The 20622-nt window shown below is 53.3% G+C and overlaps 1 protein-coding gene across 1 annotated transcript in view; it reads left to right on the top strand.

Moving 5' to 3' along the window:
* NEURL1 (neuralized E3 ubiquitin protein ligase 1) overlaps window positions 1-20250 on the top strand; it is a 77317-nt gene extending 57067 nt beyond the window's left edge. Inside the window, exons 2-6 of the mRNA XM_030334950.1 lie at window positions 1406-1647; window positions 2050-2371; window positions 14620-15309; window positions 19235-19381; window positions 19858-20250. Coding sequence (XP_030190810.1) covers window positions 1406-1647; window positions 2050-2371; window positions 14620-15309; window positions 19235-19381; window positions 19858-20096 — 1640 coding nt within the window. The 3' untranslated portion in view covers window positions 20097-20250. The remainder of the gene's footprint in view (window positions 1-1405; window positions 1648-2049; window positions 2372-14619; window positions 15310-19234; window positions 19382-19857) is intronic.
* Window positions 20251-20622: the final 372 nt, after the last annotated feature.

Genomic DNA, 20622 nt, shown 5'->3' with positions numbered 1-20622 from the left:
TTATTAAATCACTGCCATGGAGGAACCCAACTCTGAAACATCCCAGAAGGCCTCTGTCACATTCTGTGGTTTCCTACTTCCCCAACCCCATCTTCCCCATCCTCCTTGTGTCTCTCTCCTCAAGTTGATGGCATGAGCAGGGGCTGCCCTTCCTGATGGATGGGACACAGATCTTGGGGAAGAAATGAACATCCCCCACTTCCTTGCCCCCAACTGCCAGGACTGCATTAACACTCCCAGCCCTGCTGACACACGTCTTAGAGCCACAGGGTAGAGGCCGCCTATGCCGGAGCAGGGAAGTGACTTCCCTAAGGTCACACAGCCAGTCAGTGACAGACCCAGGCCACGCGATACCTCGTCCATGTTGCTTCCTCTCTCTGCCCCGTCTCCTGGACACCACCCTTACGTGCTTGTGACGTGCCTTCTCCTGGACCAAGCCCTGTCCTGTACTCTATCCCATTGTGGGGTGAGGTAGAACTGTGTGTAGGAGAAAGCAGCGTGCCTCCCTGGCCAGAGGCTCTTGAGGCAGATCCGGGTTCCATTAGGAAGCCTGGGCGCAGAGGCCTACCTGTGTGCAAGATGTTGTGGGCATGGGGGTGGTATAAAGCAGGAAGGCGGCCCAGGGTGGAGGGAAGCCGCCCCGAAGGAGGGAAGTGGCGGGCGTGGTCCTGGGGCTGCTGCTGCTGCGGAGGCTGCCGCACCCACCTTGCTGGTCTCCCAGGGCAGCTCCCCGGTCATGTGTTCACTGCGGCTCAGCCTTGTCAGCCCAGCCCCCATGCCCTCTCTTCCTCCTCCCCTCCTCCAGGAAGCTTTCCTGAGAAGTGACCTGCCCCCCAATCCTTATCACTCATCACTGTCTGCCATTTTTATTGTGATTCCTGTCTGTGTCGTATTTCCTCTCCTGGACTGGTGTCTTCTTGAGAACAGGATCCGTGTTTGTTTCGTGCCTGGATGTCCTGTGCCTAGGACAGGGCTCGGTACTCAGCCGGTAGATAATGAATATTTGCTGAATAAAATAAGTGACGGTGGTAGTGAGTGGCAGTGTGCAGGGGTGGGTGTTGGTAGTAAATGCTGATTGATCACAAGGGTAGCACAGGCCCACCATCCTGTGGAAGACAGATGGTGGTAAATACTAGTGAATAGCAGGAGATGAACTAGAATCCAGGAGATGGTGGGTGGGAGGTGACGGGTGAAGGACCAGGGAAGGTGGTGAAAGATACTCAATGGTGGTAGATGGCGAAGTGGGACATGGCAAGAGATGGCAGCAGGTGGCCCAAGGTGGCAGCGGATGAGTTGCAGTGACGGTGGACATCCTGGGCGGCGGGCAGCTCCTGCTGTGCCCAGCCCTCCGCCCCTCCGGGGGCCTCTGCCACCCGCTCTGACGTGGCGGCCTGTTCCTTTGCAGACTCCATCGGGGGCCCCTTCCCTGTCCCGTCTCACCGATGCCACCACAAGCAGAAGCACTGCCCTCCGGTGCCGCCCGGCGGGGGGCTCCCGGCCACACCACTGCTCTTCCACCCGCACACCAAGGGCTCCCAGATCCTCATGGACCTCAGCCACAAGGCCGTCAAGAGGCAGGCCAGTTTCTGCAATGCCATCACCTTCAGTAACCGCCCGGTCCTCATCTATGAGCAAGTCAGACTGAAGGTGGGCCCTCCCACTCCCTGCCCTCTGTGCCTCCCTGGACCTCGACCCTTCCCTCTCAGCACTGTCTTCTGTCCCGGCCACAATGACACCCTGCCCTTCTCTTGCCTCCGGGCCGTCCCTTCTGCTCTTCCTCATCCCTCCTCATGCTCTTCCCTCTTCCTCCTCCTTTCTCAACCTTCCCCGTGTGACAAAGAAGGACCCGGGGATGGGAGTGGCCATGGGGGCCACAAGCTGTCACTGGACAGTGGGAAGGCTCGTAGAGGAGGGGAAGGAGGACAGCTGGGCGGTGTGGCTCCCCGTAGGGGTCTGCCGACAGGGGCACACTCCCTCCCCTGGGGCCCTTGGCAGTGGCCGGGAGGCCGGCGGGCCGGGGTGCTGTCTGAGGCCATCTCCTCCGCCCAGATCACCAAGAAGCAGTGCTGCTGGAGCGGGGCGCTGCGCCTGGGCTTCACAAGCAAGGACCCGTCCCGCATCCACCCTGACTCGCTGCCCAAGTACGCCTGCCCCGACCTGGTGTCCCAGAGCGGTTTCTGGGCCAAGGCGCTGCCCGAGGAGTTTGCCAACGAGGGCAACATCATCGCTTTCTGGGTGGACAAGAAGGGCCGCGTGTTCTACCGCATCAACGACTCAGCTGCCATGCTCTTCTTCAACGGGGTCCGCACGGCCGACCCGCTCTGGGCCCTGGTGGACGTCTACGGCCTCACGCGGGGCGTCCAGCTTCTGGGTAAGTGCCCGCTCCCCGTGCCCCTTCGGTGCGGGACACGCCTCCGGGTGCCGAGGTGTGACGCTGCTCCATCCCATCAGGCGCGGGGACCCCTCTCCCGCTGGCAGGGCCCCGGGGCCTAGAGGGCACCGGGAGAGCTCAGGGAGCCTTCGTGTGCCCTGCAGAGTGCGCCCGTCCTTTGGACTCACAGCTGGGGTGAGGGGCGCCTGGGTGGGATTTCTGCCCTCCAGGGCCCCTCAGGTTGTGCCTTTGAGCAGCACACAACCTTCGTCATAAACGGCAGCCTCAAAGACCCCCGCTCCCAGGAAGTAATGAATATTAACCTCCGTAACCATAGTGTAGTGAGCACTTACCTTGAGCCGGGCACTTCATTATTGCCGTTCTCACAGCATCGCTGGGAGGCAGATTCTGTTAGTGGGCCCCCGGGAGGCAAGACTCGAGCTCAGGGAGGTTGAGTCATTGGCCCCAGGAGACGCGGCAGGTGAGGCGTGGAGCCAGCACTAAGTCCCAAGTGAGCCCCTGGCCCCTGGGCTCTGCAGCCCCCCAGGAAGTCCAACCCCACCCTAGTGCTTCTTGCAGGGATGTGGGTGAAAGGGATAAGGGGGGGGGGAGGGCAGAAGGCACTAGGGTGGCTAAGACTTTTCTGGCTGCCCCTGGGTGCCCGGGGTGAGTGAGGCTGCTTCAGGGGGGTGAGCGGGCACACATCCCGTGGGAGGCAAGGAGGAGCCAGGCTTTCTCAGGAGGGCACACATGGATCCTCAAATGCCAGCGCTGCAAGGGGCCTTGGAGAGTCTCAGGCTTCCTGAGTTGGTGGCTGAGTTGGGACTAGAATCCAGGTCACCTGACTCCCAGTCCAGGATGGCTCTCACCTTGCTCACTCGTGCACGTGCTGGCAAGTGCACGTGCACGTGCGTACGTAGACTCTGGGTACAAATCGGTTCACGGGCAAAGTGGCTGTGTTGCCAGGCAGAGCCTGCATTAGCCTCAGCTTTCCCATCTATAAAATGGGCTGTTGGGAAGAGGAAGTTAAGTTAAAGAGGCTGTGAGCAGAGTGCCCAGCACGGTCCTGGGTATCCAGTCAGTGCTCAGCCCGTGCTTGCTCTTTCCACTTCCCGTCCCTGCCCTCGTCTCCCTGCAGAGAAAAATGCCACGGAGGTGGTTGGAAACCTTTTTTTTTTTTTTTTTCCCACTTTTTTTCCTTTCTGGCTTCAGAGCCTAGAAACAGTGAAGCTCTTTTCAAAACACCTTTATTTCAGTAAAAAAGACAGTGAAAGTAAAAACAAGTGAGTAATTGTCAGAAGCCTTTCCGTGGAGTTCCAAACATCAGGAGGCTGTTTTTATTAATTAATAGTTTGGGAACTTTCTGTTTTTTCAACTCAGTAAAGTGTTTCTACATTCACATGGACAAGTTAAGAGCCCGAAAGCAGGCTCTTCTAAGTCTTCGTGAGTGGAGAAGGGAGCCGAGGCCACCCAAGGATAATTCCCTTTGTGAAATGGGTGCACTTGCAGGGAAGGGCCTCGACCTCCCAGCAAAGGAAGGGCAGTGGTTATGCCCCTGGGCTACAGAGTCAGAGTGACCCAGGTGGGATTCCTGGCCTCACCCTGTACTAGCTGTGGGGCTTCAGTTTCCTCATCTGTAAAATAGGGGTAGGTAATAATAAACAACTGTTCTCAGGGTTCTTTTAGAAGAACTCTGCTTAAAGAGCAGAGTTACGTGAAGCAGTTACGTGACTAATGACTGTCAGTCATCCACACCCATCCTGGAGAGGGTGAAGCTTAACCCCAGGTTCAAGTGAACACCTGCCTGCTGCTCTGATATCCTTAGGGCCTCACACTTCAAGGCCCTGGAGTCCCAAAGCCTGAGGTTGCACTCCAGCCAGGACACTTCTGTCTGGGCCTCAGTCTTCTCGTCTGAAAGAGTGTGGGACTACTAGGGCTTGGCCCAGGGCTGGGCCAATGGTGGGAGACAGAAGTGTCTCCACTCTTAAAAAAGGTTATAGTCTTATTGGGAGGGGGCTGGGTAAAGGCAGTGGGGGCAGCATTCTTGCTTTCCCCTCTCCTAGCAACGAATGCCTTTTCCTACAGTCCCCCCGAAATCGCATTCTGGCATTAAGGCCCAGCTTGCAAGCCACCTCCTCCTGGAGGTGAAGCCTTCTGGAGCTGAGTTCTCTTCTCCGTTTCTTGGGTTCCACCACATGGTGTCTGTGCTTCTCTCCGCCCTGAGGCATTGGCTGAGCCTTGGCCCATCCATATGTCTTGCACAAGACTGGGAAGACTTTGAGGGTGAATCTGTTCTTACCCCCCTGGATTTCTCTCCAGAGTGGAATCTTGTGTCTGGTGTGGGGAGGACACCAAGCATTATTTGGGGGGTTGGGAAGGGAGAGTGGTGGGAAGGTTAACTTGTTAGATGAAGGATAGACCCAGCTTTGCTCTCATAGACAGCGCCAGCCTCACTGAGAAATTAGACAAAGCAAACCCTCCAGACACAATCACAATCTCCAAGAGAAGACAGTAAATTGTTTAATGCTGTAGTCAGAGGATCCTTTCCATCTGCCGAGATGGTTCCCATCCAGCTATCTCATTTAATCGCTCAGCAGCTGGCCTCGGACAGAATGTTTTTCTTTCATCCCCATTTGTCAGGGAGAAAATTGAGACCCATGGAAGGCTTGGCTTGCTCGCGTAGGGCTGTGGCAGAGCTGGGATTTGAACAGGGTGTTCTGATGCCCAAAGCAGTACCTTCCCCAATAAACCTCCAGCAGGTTGAAGTATGGAGGGAGGCATTGAGAGGAGGCTGACGTCAGTGAGGGAGGATGGAGTCCAGGAGTACTTCTTGGAAAAGAGGGCTTAGGCTGGGCCTACAAATTCTAGGAGGGTCCGGGGAGGAGGTGGTGATGGGGACATGCGAGGTGAGATGGGGTTTCCAAACCGCAGGGGCCTAGGGAAGGCCCCACCCTCGGGCACAGCCCAGATGACCTCACCTGGCCTGGCCCTGTTACCCCTCTTAGACCATAAATGGGTTTTCCCGCAGTATTTTCACTTGCATCCGGATTTCCCAGCAGGCTCCTCTCTGTACGTTGGACAAGGCTGAGGGCCCAGCAGATTCCTGTCCTAGCTATAAATCACCATAATCCCTGGGTGTTTTCAAACACTGATTATAGCCCCTGAATTCAATTAGCAGATGAAAATATCTCTTTGTTTTGTTCTTCCTAAAGCGATTTCTTTTTTGTGTAAAAACAAAAGAAATCCATCCAAGATGTCTTCAGAGGTAGGCACACTGCTCTACACCGTCATTCTGTGGTGTCCCCTCTGGGATTGCCCATTGCCTCATATAGTCCCAGGGTCAGCCTCCTTCCCTTTCCTCTCCTCTTCCCACCCCAGCACCCCCCCACCCCGCCCTGATCCCTTCACTGCCTGTGGCTTTCCCTGCTCTCCCTCCTAAGCCATTTTGGCTTTGAGTTTCTCCTTCCCCTGAAGAAGTCCCTCTCTGCCTTGGTAGCTCTGAGGACGGGCTTGTCTTTCTCGAGGTGGTTGCCTCCCAGACCAGTGTCTCATCTGCAGGGACTTCCTGCTAGGTCTGCCCCCTCCCTTTCTGCCTCTCTCTGGGAACTGTGGCCAAAACCCTCCAAACCCCACCTGGCCCATGTCTGCTCTTCGGATCACAGATATCCTGGGGTACTTGGCACCTAGCAGATATGCAAGTCAGGCCACGGACACGTTGGCTATCTCTCCGGACAGAGTGGAGGTAGGGGGTGGCGTCTCTTCCTGAAGTGACACCACCAAGGGGGTGCCCCATCCCAACCCCCTCTGCCCTAACATAACGAGGCCCGCTGGTGCCCCCACCATGACCCCTGCAGGCCTGCTTCAAGCCTCCGAGGCACCCCCGACATGCTGGAGTTCAGGAGATTGCCTCTTTCCTCAGGGTGTCCCGGCCAAGCCTGGGCTGGTATTTCTAAGAATAACAGCTTCCTACCTCCAGAAAGAAGGACCTGTGGGCAAGCAAATAAACACAAGTTTTATGGGGTGATTGATGCTTGGAGAGATAAGCTCCTATCCCAATTCTTCAGGGTCTCCCTGCTCCTCTCAGAAACGTTGGCTCACAAAGAGCAGCTGTGGGTCCTGGCAGAAAGCTGGTGAGCCAAGACCCCACTTGTAGGGTGCTCCTGATACCCCTCTGTGCCCACCGCAGCCCAGGTACGATGAGGGGGCGGGGGGAGACACATGACTTGAAAACCCAGTGCCTCTCTTTGAAGAGTGTTTATTTTGGGGGACACACCATATAACTGCTCTGAGATGATCCAATTCTGCAGTGAAATGTGGCTGAAGAGTAGCGCCGTGTGTTGGGGGCGGTACAGCTGGGGAGCCATCCAGGATTTCCTATAGGAGAGGTTTCAAGTCAGGAACCAGAGAAGCTGAAATGCACAGACTGGTTGGGGAGGAACAGTTTAGGTCGGACAGGAGGGGTATGCATGGTCACAGAGATGGGGAATTAGATTAGCATCATCAGTCGGGGAACAGAACCTTCAGGGAGCGAGTGAAGAGAAGAGGTGTAGGTGACCTGTGGAGAAGGGGTGTGCACAGGCAGGGCTATGTGCATGCATCGCAGGGGAGAGAGCCGTGAAAGTAGAAAGTTTCTGGCAGCTACCTTGCTGTCAATGTCTTTCAAAAGGAGAAAAGGTGGCCGAGAGATAGAAGAGGGCCTGTCCAAATTCTCCCAGCTAGTCAGAAGCCAGGCTGGCCCTGGAATTCAGCTCTCCCAGGCGGAACTGGGCATAAGGTCAGTGTGAGAAGACATTGCCACATCAAAATGGTAGTGGCTGAACTCAGGAGGGCATTAAGGGGGCACTCAGGGTGGGGTCCCAAGGGCTCATGGCATTCTGCTTCACCCAACCTGTGCACATGTGCCCCAGTCCTGGTAAGAGACCTGCTTTCTGAGGACAGAGATCTATAGAGACTCTCAGGGAGGGTAGCTTTCTGAGGGCCAGGCTGCTCCTGGACCACTTGCTAGGCTGGTGAGTCAGCCTGGCTTCCCTGCAATGAGAAGCCTGGGCCTCTCTGGAGATAAGGCCCTGGGGTAGGTCTCCCATACAGGGTGTGCCTCAGCTTGGCGGCACAAAGGGTGTGAGCCATCCTGGCTAGCGGAGGACCACACTGCCATCTGGGGCTTCCGTTTCCTAGGCTAAACCAATATTTACCTTCAGCTATGGCTGCCAGGGGCTGAGAGGCAAATATTAGTCTAAGGAACCTGAGCGAAGCTCTGGGGATGGGGGAAAGAGCTAAGGATGCTGATGGCGATTTCTTCTTCTCTGACAGTTTTCTTTTCTTTTTGATTTAAACAAAATTTTGTTGTTTCTCCTGCTTCAGAGACTCTTCCTGGTGCTTCCTTTCTGCTCATCCCAAATTCTGCTAATCATAATCACGGTCCAACTCCAAACCCTCCCCTCCACCAGGAAACCTTCCCTGACCTCCCCTGTTCCTATGACCCTTCCTCTTCCTGACCACCTGAAGGCACATGAAGGTCTAAATGGTATCAGCAGTTCTGTATCATGTATTGTCCTGGTCTTTAAGACGACAGCATAAGTCCTTTATATATGTTATAAAGAAAGTTATTATTTTTTTTTAATTTTTAACATTTATTTATTATTGAGAGACAGAGCATGAGCAGGGGCGGGGGGTGGGGGCAGAGAGAGGAGGAGACACAGAATCCAAAGCAGGCTCCAGGCTCCGAGCTGTCAGCACAGAGCCTGACGCGGGGCTCGAACTCACAAACCGCGAGATCATGACCTGAGCCGAAGTCGGATGCTCAACCGACTGAGCCACCCAGGCGCCCCAAAGAAAGTTATTATTGTACTCGTTTTGCAGATAAGGAAAACAGTCTCAGAGAGGTCTGATAACTTGCTTACAGTCACACAGCCTGGAAGAAGTGGGACTTGGGCCCAGGAGCATGGGCTGCATTACTTCCTAGCTTCTCTAACTATGAGTCCACCTGGTCCCCTGTGAAGTCTGGATACCTCCCAAGGGTGGGGTGTTGGCCCTCCCATGTCTTCCAGGATAGTTTAGGAGAGCTCAGGGGGTTAGGGATCAGCTGTACATGTTGGGTATAGATAGTTCACGAGAGCCCCAGCAGGGTTGGCTGGGGAAGTGAGGGTGCCCGGCATCCTGATTCAGCAGTGTCTGCCTCATAGTTCCGTGAAGGCTCCTGATGACTTCATCTGGTTCTGTTGTTTACAGAGCACTCTGGTGGTTTTGGGTTTTTTTGTTTTTGTTTTTTGTTTTTTGTTTTCACCAGAATGAATATATATAAAGTGCAATCTTATACGATGGGCAATATTAGATTGTTTGTAATATCCAGAAATGGCAGTTTCATATTTTCTGCCTAGTATCTCTTTGGTCCAAAATATAGTTTTGGGGAGCTTGAAGAGACCTAGGGGTCCGGGGTGGGGTGTGTGTAGTAGAGGAGCTGGGGCCTTGCAGTACTGGGGACAAAGCCCTCATTTCAGAAGCAGGAGACCTGATTGAATCAAGACTTGACGTGGCCACTCACTAGCTTCGAGCTTCTCTGTGCCACAACTGTCCCATCTGGACATAATTATATATGTACCATTTACCTCAGAAAGTCTGAGGCTGATGAATATGTAAAAGTGTTTACATATATAGCAAGGGCTATTGTTTTTAGGTTGAAAAGGAATACTTAATTTAAAAATACCACCAAAGAGACAACCCCCCAAGTCTTCTCATTAGAAGAGGAGGCCTTAAAATCAAGTCCCTGTATCTGGGTGAAATTCAAACCATTCTATCTAAATTGTTTCTTGGAACAAGACCTTTGGTTCTCTAGCTGGGTTCCTTGGAACGCTGGGGTTCCACAGAGGCATCTTTGAGGCGGCTGAGTTGGCAGGCTCTATGGCTTCTTCTTAGACTTCAACCAGAAATTTTGGTTTTGTTGGACAAAAGGATTCCACTGCTTAAAAAAAAAAAGTTTGAGAACCGTTAGACCAGATGAGTCTGAGAATCTATATGTCTAAGATCCTCTGGCCTGAAGATTCTATAAAGCTTAGAATCTGTGACTCCAAGTGTTTCTGGGACATTCTACCCTTCCCTCCATGGGCCTCGAAAAGTATTTGTTCTTCTAGCTTTTGTGTGGTTGGGTTTATATGGAGAGGGTGGAGGCGGGTGTGGGTTTCGGGGCACTGTCCAGAGGGGTGGAGAAACCCCTTACCCGTCCAACCCATGTACCCGCCCTCCGGGCTCCTTCCCCTGCCCCATGCCAGATGCTGACCAGCAAGAGGATGTTTATGGAGACAGTAAATGGGCTGGCAGCACCTTCTAAACAGGGGCCGGCAGATACCCGCCAGCCGGCCGGCTGCGGCAGGCCGACCCATGGTTAAAGATTATCCAGTGCTCCGGATGTGAGAATCTAAACAAACAAGACTCTGGGGCTGATGGCAGGCCCTGCTTCAAAGGAGCCCCTTGCCTGCCCCGGAGGGCCCCTGCACCAGTGCCCAGGCCCTGCTTTGGTTGCCCTGCACTGGCTGGCAACATGTGGGAGGGCCCGGTGGGTCTCTGGCCAGAGCTGGCCCCGGAATCCTCAGCCTGGCCCCTCCTCTCCTCCTCTCCCTTCCTTTCTCCCCGCTGGCCCTGCTCAGACTGTTCTCCAGGCATTTACTAGAACAGTTTTCCCACTGAATGCCTCTCACTTCTGTCAGTCCAAACTCTCTTGTCCTTCAGGGTCCAGGTCAAATCTTGTTTCTTCTGAGATGCTGTCTCTGGCTCACTGTGAGACGGAAGGGGACCTCAGCCTCGGCTAGAGAGCATTATCCTAAAAGGAATATTTATCCTAAAGAAGAGAAGGCTCAGAGAGGGTGCAAGGAGTGGCTATAGGACACATAGGGATCCGTGCAAGGAGAGCTTTTCTAACAGTTATGGTTGTTCAGAGACAGGGGACAGATAGCCTTGGGATGTGGTGAGCTTCTTGTCCCCGGGGCCATTCTAGTCAAGGCTGGGTGAGAACTTGGCAGGGAGAGGTGGATTTCCTCTGGAGACACTGAGAATTTTGTAACAAAATTATATTCACATATTTTCATGCCTCCAAGCTTTGATCCTCCCACAGCCTACTGGCTCCCTGGGGCCCATGTCCTGGCTTCTCCTTCTGTCTCTACCACTGCCTGGGGCTGGGCACACAGTGTGTCAGTGAGTGGGTGACCTGAGTGCCACCTTGACGGGGAGGAAACCCCCTGTCCTGGCCTCACTGCCCTTGCAGGGCCGGTGATTTCTGCTCTGGCCAAAGTATTTGCTAGGCACCAGATTAGGCAGGAGCTGAAGACAGACAAGCTCCTTCCTGAGAGACGGGATGCGGAGAGGGGAGCCAGCTTAACAGCTTCTCCGGTGGCCTGGAGCCTCCCCTCCTCCTGTCATAAATACCTCCAAAGTGGGCAGCCATGTGTCCCGCGCGTGGATTACATAACTTGTTGCTTCCAAATGGGCCACGCTGCTGCTTGGGGTTACAGGTAGCCCATCTGGTTTTTCCAAGCTGTAACCCTGGGCGGAGGCTGGTCCCAGGGTGCTCTCCCCTGGCTTTCAAGGCCAGGACCCTCCCCTGGCCTCTGACTCGATGTCAGTCCAGGCAGCTCTGACCTTTGCCGTCCCTTGTGCAGAGGGCGCCTGATCAGCTCCTCTATTTCCAGTGTCATCTATTTCAGGGTCCGGCACAGCTGGGCACACTGAGGGGATGGCTATTTTGGAGCTTGCTGGCGGCCTGCAGCCACTCCTGACCCCGAGGGGCAGCTGAGCCGAGAGAGGAGACATACTTGGGCTGGGCACTGGCCCCGGGGATTCCATTTTTAGCTGTTTCCCAGCATCTCTGATACCTTTTCTCCCTGCTCCTCCAAGATCTCAGGCAAAGCCATAGGGGTCATTTCCTGTCCCTTCTCCTCCCCATCCCCCCCAACTGTTTCTCCTTCCTTCTCTTCTTTCTCCTCTAATGTCCACTTTGTACCTTCTCCTTTCTGGGCTTTAGTCAGTGATGTCATTCATGACCTTATATATAGTCCTATATCTATCTATCTATCTATCTATCTATCTATCTATTTATCTATCTATCTATCTAAAGTCCTACCTTAAGGTTCAGAAAGTTAATTGCCTAAGTGCAGGTGGACCTAACTTTGGTTGACAAAACTCAACCTGAGTAAGTACTAGTACCTGAGGTTATCAAGTACGGGGGCTTCCCGCTCTACCTCTGATCCCTGCAACAACAGCACAAGGCAGGTATTATTACCCTTGTTCTCCAGGTGAGTGATCTGAGGCTGGGAAGAAAGTTGCTTCCTTACTGACCACCGTTCAAGTGCTGGATTGGACCGTTAAACCCAGGCCTGTGTCACCCCAAAGCCCATGCACTTTCTTCTGAGCCTTGGGGCATGGAAATGATAATAACAGTGGTTCGTGTTTACCTAGTGATTATTATGTGCCAGGTACTCTACTAGGTAGAGTAGGGTACTACTTACCTCCTGCATTTCAACTTCACAGCATCCCTTCTGAGGGGAGTATTACAATACAGATTTTATACACGTCAGTACATGCTGATTTTACACATGGAGAGGCCCAGAGAGGTTAAGCTTTTGGTCTATGGCCAGAAAATGGCAGAGCCAGGATTTGAACCCAGGCTGATGACTTCAAAATCCTTACTTAACTATGCTCCTATCCTGCCTACCAGTTCATGGATTTTGGCTGCTAAAGCATCTGAGATACTGTCAGGTTGCACTATTAGACATATATTGTAAATATCAAGGGAGGTGATGGCCACACTGTGCCTTGAGCTGGTCAGGGAACATCTGGAGGCTGGTTCTGTTCATCGTCTAAGAGGTGGGAAGGTGTGCAGTGTGTCTGAGTATTCCCAGAGGAGAGTCCTTTTCTCTACGGGACTGCCCCAGAGATAGCATTGGCACAGAAGCTGAGAGAAGTTAAGTAAATTAATCCAGGATCCTTGGATACAGGAGGGTAGATGTCAGTTTAAGAGAAGGAAACACTTTCTTAGAGTAGCTCAACAATGGCATAGGTTGCCTGGGAGGCCCAGGAGTGGGCATGTTCAAGTACAGAAGGACTCCTGAAGGGGCAGAGCTCAGGATAGCTCGCATCCAGCCCCATTCAGAAATCGGTACTGAGAGTCTGCCCAGCTCCATGGCTCTGGGCTGAGTGTTCTGAGTGTGTGTGGGTTGGGGTAGGGAGAGGAGTGTCAGGGTGCATATGTGTGTGGGCTCCTGTGACAGTCTTATTCCTGTAGGCTCTGGCTGAGAATCTGAGCCTTTTGTTTAGTCACCCTGCTGTCCCTGTCCCTTCCTCTCCATCTCCAACCCTGGTGTCCTGTAGGGCCAGTGCTGGAATCCCTGAGGGGTCGGAAGCAGGGGCTATTCCCAGGGGTCCAGGTCAGCCCACAGCCTGTCCCAGGTCCATACTACTGTCTCTCAGGCCTCCCCCTCCTGTTTGAGCCTCCTTGCCTCTGCCTCTCTGAAGCCCCCAGCCTCTCTGCACCATCGCTGTCACAGAGTCAATTCCCTGGAATAATCACATTTTCCGGTCGGCTCCCTCCTTCTTGCCAGGCACGATGCTGGGAAATCCCAACCAGCCAGGCCCCAAGAGGCTACTCCAGAGAGGACTTGAGGGGGGAGGGCCCAGCAGCTTCTCCTTGCCCAGGCCCAAACGAGGCTGTTTCTGGAAAGGGTGGTGGGGGCTGGGGGAGAACAAAAACAAGGAGGCTTTGGAGACTGTTTCTAGATTCAGCTGGAGCTGAATTCTGACCTCAGCTGCCCACACCAGTCCAGTCCCTCAAGCTTTGCTCCCACACCGAGCACCCCAGCCATCCTTCCCCAGGACCTGGAGAGAAAGCACAGATTCTCGCTTTGGTAGGTTCAGAGGAAAGGCTCTCAGGGAGGGATTGGCCCACGCTGTGGTCTACAGTGGCACTAGCCAAATTTGGGGACTTTGACTCCCACAGAAGGGGTTCAATAAACAAGGAGGGGTCCTGAAAGCAAAGAATGTGGTATCAGGAGTTGGACAGACCTTGCTTCAATTTCAGATCTGCCACCTGGTGGCTGTCACATCACATCTCTGAGTTTTATCTCCATAATGGGAACACTTCCACGGGATGTTTTAAGGATGAAATGCAGGGGTAATTCATCGTGCATGATGACTTTTATTATAAATGATGGGACTCCATAAAGCAGGACATAATACAGCCATTAAAAAAATATGGTGTTGGAAACATGGTTATTGGCATGGAAAGGTGTTTAGGACACAGTGGGAAAGCTAGTTTTGAAAAGGAAATCTGTATATAGCAGTGTTCTTAGCCTGGAGTCCATGCCCATGGATGGCTTTATGGGATTCACAGATGCCCTGGAATTATCCACAGACTTTAGGAAGAATGTGCATTTTTCTGAGGTGATAGGTGAAAGTTATCACATTTTCAAAGGGATTTGTTACCCATAAAAGGTTAAAAACTACTAGAGTTGATATAGCGTGATTCAGTTTTTGTATTAAAGAAGTAACTGAAGAATATATTGGGGGGAAAAAGCTGGAAGGTCCTCATCCAAATGTTAAGAGTATTTTTCTCTGGATGGTGGGCTGAGAGGTGGTAATTTTTTCTTTTTGCTGAACTGTCTTTTCTACAAAAGACAGTGTGTCTTACTTGTATGATTAAAAAGAGAAAGGGGTTGATTTCCCCTTTGAAAGTAAGTCCCTTTCAAAAGGAAACCTGGATACATTTACTTAAGTTCTCTCAGCCTGTGTCCTTCTGCGGCAATGCTAAGCTCAAAAGGTAATTGTTAGGATAAGCTGAGACAATTTATGCAGAGGGGTTCTGGGGAAGGGGGATCCCCCTGACCTTCCAGAAGGGTAGGACGTCAGCAGTGCATTCAACAGACATTTACTGCTTGTCATCTGAAGTGCTCAGCGCAGTTCTAAATGCTGGGGATCCAAAGGGAGGTCCTGGGAGTTAATAGTAAAAACTTTTATAAGCGCGCCATTTAGAATGTTTTTCTTCCTTCTAGCCTTGATCCTTTGCTTAAACAAACAGATGTCCTGCAGGACTTTGTTTCCCGATTCCTTAGCCTAGGTCCGAAGCCGTTCCCGTGCCGCTAACGACGCGGTCGGTATTTCGCGGTGCATGCTGGAAAGGCTGGCGGGAGGAGGCGCGCAGGCGACGGGGGCTGGCCCCGAGCGGCCCGCCTGACGGTCACCCTGTCTCTCCCCCTCCCCGGCCGCAGACAGCGAGCTGGTGCTCCCGGACTGCCTGCGGCCCCGCTCCTTCACCGCCCTGCGGCGGCCGTCGCTGCGGCGCGACGCCGACGAGGCGCGCCTCTCCGTGAGCCTGTGCGACCTCAACGTGCCGGGCGCCGAGGGCGACGAGGCCGCGCCGGCCGCCGGCTGCCCCATCCCGCAGAACTCGCTCAACTCGCAGCACAGTCGCGCGCTGCCCGCGCAGCTCGACGGCGACCTTCGCTTCCACGCGCTGCGCGCCGGCGCGCACGTCCGGATCCTAGACGAGCAGACGGTGGCGCGCCTGGAGCACGGGCGCGACGAGCGCGCGCTCGTCTTCACCAGCCGGCCTGTGCGCGTGGCCGAGACCATCTTCGTCAAGGTCACGCGCTCGGGCGGCGCGCGGCCCGGCGCGCTCTCCTTCGGCGTCACCACGTGCGACCCCGGCACGCTGCGGCCCGCGGACCTGCCCTTCAGCCCCGAGGCCCTCGTGGACCGCAAGGAATTCTGGGCCGTGTGCCGCGTGCCCGGGCCCCTGCACAGCGGCGACATCCTGGGCCTGGTGGTCAACGCCGACGGGGAGCTGCACCTCAGCCACAACGGCGCCGCGGCGGGCATGCAGCTGTGCGTGGATGCCTCGCAGCCGCTCTGGATGCTCTTCGGCCTGCACGGGGCCGTCACGCAGATCCGCATCCTCGGTGAGTGCCTCCCCTGACGGCCCCTCCAACACACCCGGCACCGTGCCTTTCCTGGAGGACGGGCCCATCCGGGTAGGCGGAGAGAACAGAGGGCCAGTCCGCCCCGCCCCACCGCTTCACGCGGGTCCCAGGCACAGAAATGAGTCCTGGGTGGGACTCCATCTGCTAGGCCCTTGTCCTCAAATCTCACCAGAGGCATCCTGGGGGCGGGGAGAAAAGTGTGGATCACTGAGTTTCTCGGAATCTGATTAACCTGTGTCCCCATAGATGCATAAACGGCCCGGAAACACACGTCTCAGTGGCCACTTAAAGATGACAAAAAAGTTTTCCACCAGCAATTAACTTATTGAGGCTGTTTCCATTTCTCCAAAATGGGAATAAAAGTCTCTGCCTCTTAAGGATGGTTGTGTGTCTAGGTAAGAAAAAGAGTGATGTGTTGGTAGCCAGGTGTCTGTGCAGGGTGGTGCCTGGATTGGGAGCCTATGGGGAATCTGAGAATAGGGCCTTGGAAGAAATGGGGTTGCAGAGGTCTGGGCGTTTCATTCCTGGCTTTGAATGGACAGAGTCTAAATGGACTGGTGGATGTAGACTCGTGAGAGTCCTGTTTCTCAGAGTGTTCTGTGGGATAGGCGTCTGTTGAAAATGGGTCCTTGGGTGAAAAAATTAGGAAAACACTGAGTTGAGAAAAAGTGGAGGATTCCTTATTGCAGAACTTCTCAGAGCCTTTATTTATTTATTTTTTTTTAAGTTTACTTAGAGAATGGGGGCGGGGCACAGAGAGGGAGAGAGAATCCTAAGCAGGCTCTTAGCTGCCAGTGCAGAGCCGGATAAGAGGCTCGATTCCACAAACTGTGACATCGTGACCGGAGCCAAAATCAAGAGTCAGACACCTGACTGAGCCACCCAGGCACTCCTCTCAGAACCTTTAATAGGCAATATGAATCTTTAAGGAGGAGGAAGAGGTAGTTATAGGGTACAGCTTTATCTAAACTAATTTGACCAGAAATCTTAACCCCTCCCCCCACCTCCAAACCATCTCCAGGGACCTCTGTTTCCCCCAAGTGGGCAGGTATTTCATACTTTGCAAGAGCTGGCCTGCTAATCAGTTGCGGTTGACTGGACCGGTTCCATTAGATTCACTAGCAGGACCTACTAAAGTGCAGATTTTTGAATCCCACCTGCAGAGATTTGATTGTGTACATCCTAGGCATCTGAATTCTTTTTTAAAGCAAGTTTGCTTAGATATATTTGGAGACCTCTGGGCTTCATAGCCCCAGCCTAGACCTCACCCCAGGAGGCTTTGTAGACAAGATAACATGTGTATACGAGTGAAGGTGTATTATGCTCTAAAACTGATATGTTTGTGTATAGGCACACATGAGTGAGTACATGCGTATTTGTATGTATAATGCTGTTGGTGATTGTGAATGTGTTAGAGTTTGTGAAATCAGATAAAATAAGTGGGGATTTCCTACTCTGGAAAGAGGCCAAATGAAGATGGAGTGAAAAATAAATTTGAAAAGGAATGAAAATAATGAGGTTGAAGTGCTAAGAAGTTATGATTAAGGGAAGATAAATCAGGAAAGAATGAAAAGACATCAGGCTGGATGAAAATACATGAGGATGGAAGGAAGTTGGGGTGAAAACTCGATGGAATAAAAAGAAATCAGACTGGGGTACAGAAAAAAATCAGGCTGAGGTAAAAAGGTACTTGGCTACACTCACTGGGAGATACTGCTCCTCAGATGAAGGGAATTCCATAAGGGCAGGGTACTCTCTTACCTCAGCACCATCTAATAATAGATAAGTAGCTTTCCGATGAGACTTCTGTTCCCCAAAGAGGCTTACTAGACACAGGAGAAGCTTAAAAAAAAAAAAAAATCAGGACTTAATATCTCGAGAGGTAAGTGGGCCAAGGTGGGGGTTTAAGAATAATCTTCCAGGGGCGCCTGGGTGGCTCAGTCGGTTAAGCGTCCGACTTCAGCCAGGTCACGATCTCGCGGTCCGTGAGTTCGAGCCCCGCGTTGGGCTCTGGGCTGATGGCTCAGAGCCTGGAGCCTGTTTCCGATTCTGTGTCTCCCTCTCTCTCTTCCCCTCCCCCGTTCATGCTCTGTCTCTCTCTGTCCCAAAAATAAATAAAAAAACGTTAAAAAAAAAAAAACTTAAAAAAAAAAAAAAGAATAATCTTCCAGATGTTTGCTAAACAATATATGCTAAAGATAGTGCTTCTGGGTGGTAGGAGAACTGGGCATCTCAGTCAGCAAATTGGTGTTTGGGGATCCTGATGGAACTGCAAGGAAAACCCAGTGACAATATGTGAAGGGTAACTATTTACCTTACAGAGGTGTGCTCTGCTTTGTGAAAGGCTTAAGTGCACTAAGAATGGAGGAATATTTCCTTTATTTCAGAACTACAGCCGGTTTCATACTTAATGATGGAACGTGAGAAACATTCTCATTAAAGTCAGGAATATGATAGGGATGCCTTAGAGTATTGTTCTGAAAACGATAGCCAGTGCAATAAGGCAAGAAAAGCAAATAGGAGGTGTGACTTTATGAAAGAAGATGATAATTGACTAAAAGAGTATTAACACTAAGAGAAACCCAATAAATGGATTGGGACATAAGAGACCAGGGGGCTCTCTTCCCATGAACGTGGGGCCAGACTGGGCCATGTTCCCACTGACTCGGTGTCCCCTTGTCCCCAGGGACAGCCCCCAACTCTCCAGTGAGCCTGCCTGAGTCACCAGTGACCCCGGGCACAGGACAGTGGAGCGATGAGTGCACCATTTGCTATGAGCATGCAGTGGACACGGTCATCTGCACATGTGGCCACATGTGCCTCTGCTATGCCTGTGGCCTGCGCCTCAAGAAGGCTTTGCACGCCTGCTGCCCCATCTGCCGTCGCAGATATCTAGTGAATATTCTTAGATACGGTGACTGTTAAATAAATTAGAACACATAATAATAGGGAAGATCTCACTGAACATTTATGTGTAGGGCAATATGTTAGAGCCTGTGGGAGAGTCACAGGTAAATACGATTTCCTGCTCTCAGGAAGCTCATAGTTCAACTGGGAAAACAAAGCTGCATTCCTGGGCAAAGAATAAATATTACCCCAGGCTGTGTGGTTGTTTGGTCCCGTGTATGTGGTGTGTGTGGCGGATCAGTGGTAAATAAAGTAATGCGGTTGGGGGAGGGGTGGTCAAAGCTCCCCAGAGGAGGAGATTTGAGGACAGCCCCAAGGGGCTCCCTGGACAGTCAGCTCTTTGGGGGCAGTGGCCCTGTCCATCTTGTTCTCAGTGTTATGTTTACACAGTTGATGGTGCCTGGTAGGACTTGTTGAAGGGACGAGCAAGGGAGGGCAGGAAGAGAAGAGGAAGGTGAGGAGAGGTGTTGAAGAGGGAGAGAAAGGAGGGAGGGAAGGAAGGAGAGCGAGTGTAGCACAGAACAAGCTTGGGAGATGGTGAAGGGCATTTCAAAGGTGCTTATGCAGAGGAGAAGGTGGGTGATATCTAGGGACAGTGACCGAGAGAACACAGGGCTTAGAAAGGGAGGGTCAGGCTATGACTGGAAGGGCCACACTAGGTGGGAGGAGGGGGACGTCGTTGTCTGGGAAACCTTGAAGGTGAGGATGCGTGGGAAGGGTGGAGGTGGGATTCTCACCAGAGCTCTTGTTTCGAGACTGCTGATGTAGTAAGCTCAGAACAAGAAAGGGCCCCCAGATTTGTAGGTGGAACAGAGAGCTGGGGCAGGGTGCTGGGCTGGCTTGTGGAATCCTGCCCTGGACCCGCCCAGTGGCTGGACTGTGTGGTCAGGCCGTGTCACCACTTTCTCTCCTGGGAACCCCCTGGAGGAGCGGAGACTTGAGCTTTCTCCCGGTAGGCCTCTCAGCGGCTAGTGAGCCCCTCTCTCCCCTTCCGCAGGCTCCACCATCCTGGCAGAGCGGAGCATCCCGTCACTCTCCTGCTCCCCTGCCTCCACGCCAACCTCGCCCAGCGCCCTGGGCAGCCGCCTCTCCGACCCCTTGCTCAGCACGTGCAGCTCTGGACCTCTGGGCAGCTCTGCTGGCGGTAAGTAGGCTGGCTACTCCGGTTCCGTGGTGTCCGTGCCAGACTCCCTGCCCCGAGACCCCTGGCCGAGGCGGGCATGCAGCCTCTGTGACAGAGTTGGGCCCTGGAGGAGCTGGAGATAGATAGGTCAGTGAACCCTCGTGGGGTGGTGATTTCTGGGGTGAATCCCTTCCTGTCCCCCAGCTGGACACCTTTCTCCAAAGCACTTTTGAGCACACAGGGAAGACCGAAGGTTAGTTCAGGAGGGGCCCGCCTTAAAAGATTCTGGGCCCCCTACCTTCCTCTATCCCTTCTTCTCTCACCACCTTATGGGCACCCTGGCCCTTGTCTAGTGCCCCCTAGTGCTCCGGAAGTGGGTTGTCAGGGTAAACCGGCAGATGCCTGTTGGGAGGTAAGAGACCAGGGGGCTCTCTCCCCATGAACGTGGGGCCAGACTGGGCCATGTTCCCACTGACTTGGTGTCCCCTTGTCCCCAGGGACAGCCCCCAACTCTCCAGTGAGCCTGCCTGAGTCACCAGTGACCCCGGGCACAGGACAGTGGAGCGATGAGTGCACCATTTGCTATGAGCATGCAGTGGACACGGTCATCTACACATGTGGCCACATGTGCCTCTGCTATGCCTGTGGCCTGCGCCTCAAGAAGGCTTTGCACGCCTGCTGCCCCATCTGCCGTCGCCCCATCAAGGACATTATCAAGACCTACCGCAGCTCCTAGCCCGTCATGGCGCCCCACCCTGCACGCCTGCCTCTCAGACTTCGGCCCCATCCAGCTGAGGGGCAAGCCAACAGGGCCCCTTCTCTTCATACTTGTTTTGGAAACTCTTTCCTCTTCTCCATTAAACATGGGAAACTGAGGCCCTTAAAGGTTTGGGAAGAAAGAAGGTATGAGGCAGGGAGGTGAGGGGCAGGAGCAGATTCCCCAGCAGAGGGGAGGGGAGGAGTCCACTCTCTGTCTTCCCCTTCTCTGTAGCCAGCTCTTCCCTGCATGCTGAGGGGCTAAGGGGGGGTCTTGGCCTGTCCTAATCCTTTCCCGTCTGGGGCAGATTGGTAGGAAGTCCTCTAGCCCATGTAAGAGTGAGAAAACGTATCCCTGCCTCCGGGCAGATGTGTCCCTGAGCTAGGGCATTCGGAGTATGGCCTGGACTTCAGTGTCCATTTGTTCTCTCAGCCAACTGCCCTTGGGCAGTGTATAACCTGCTCAACGGCAGCCCTAGGCAGGCAGCCTCTGAGCTGCTGCCTTC

Source organism: Lynx canadensis, chromosome D2, assembly GCF_007474595.2.
Source record: "Lynx canadensis isolate LIC74 chromosome D2, mLynCan4.pri.v2, whole genome shotgun sequence".
Classification (NCBI taxonomy): Eukaryota; Metazoa; Chordata; class Mammalia; order Carnivora; family Felidae; genus Lynx; species Lynx canadensis.
Note: the sequence above shows the minus strand (reverse complement) of the source record. Positions and strands in the feature narration are given on the sequence as shown.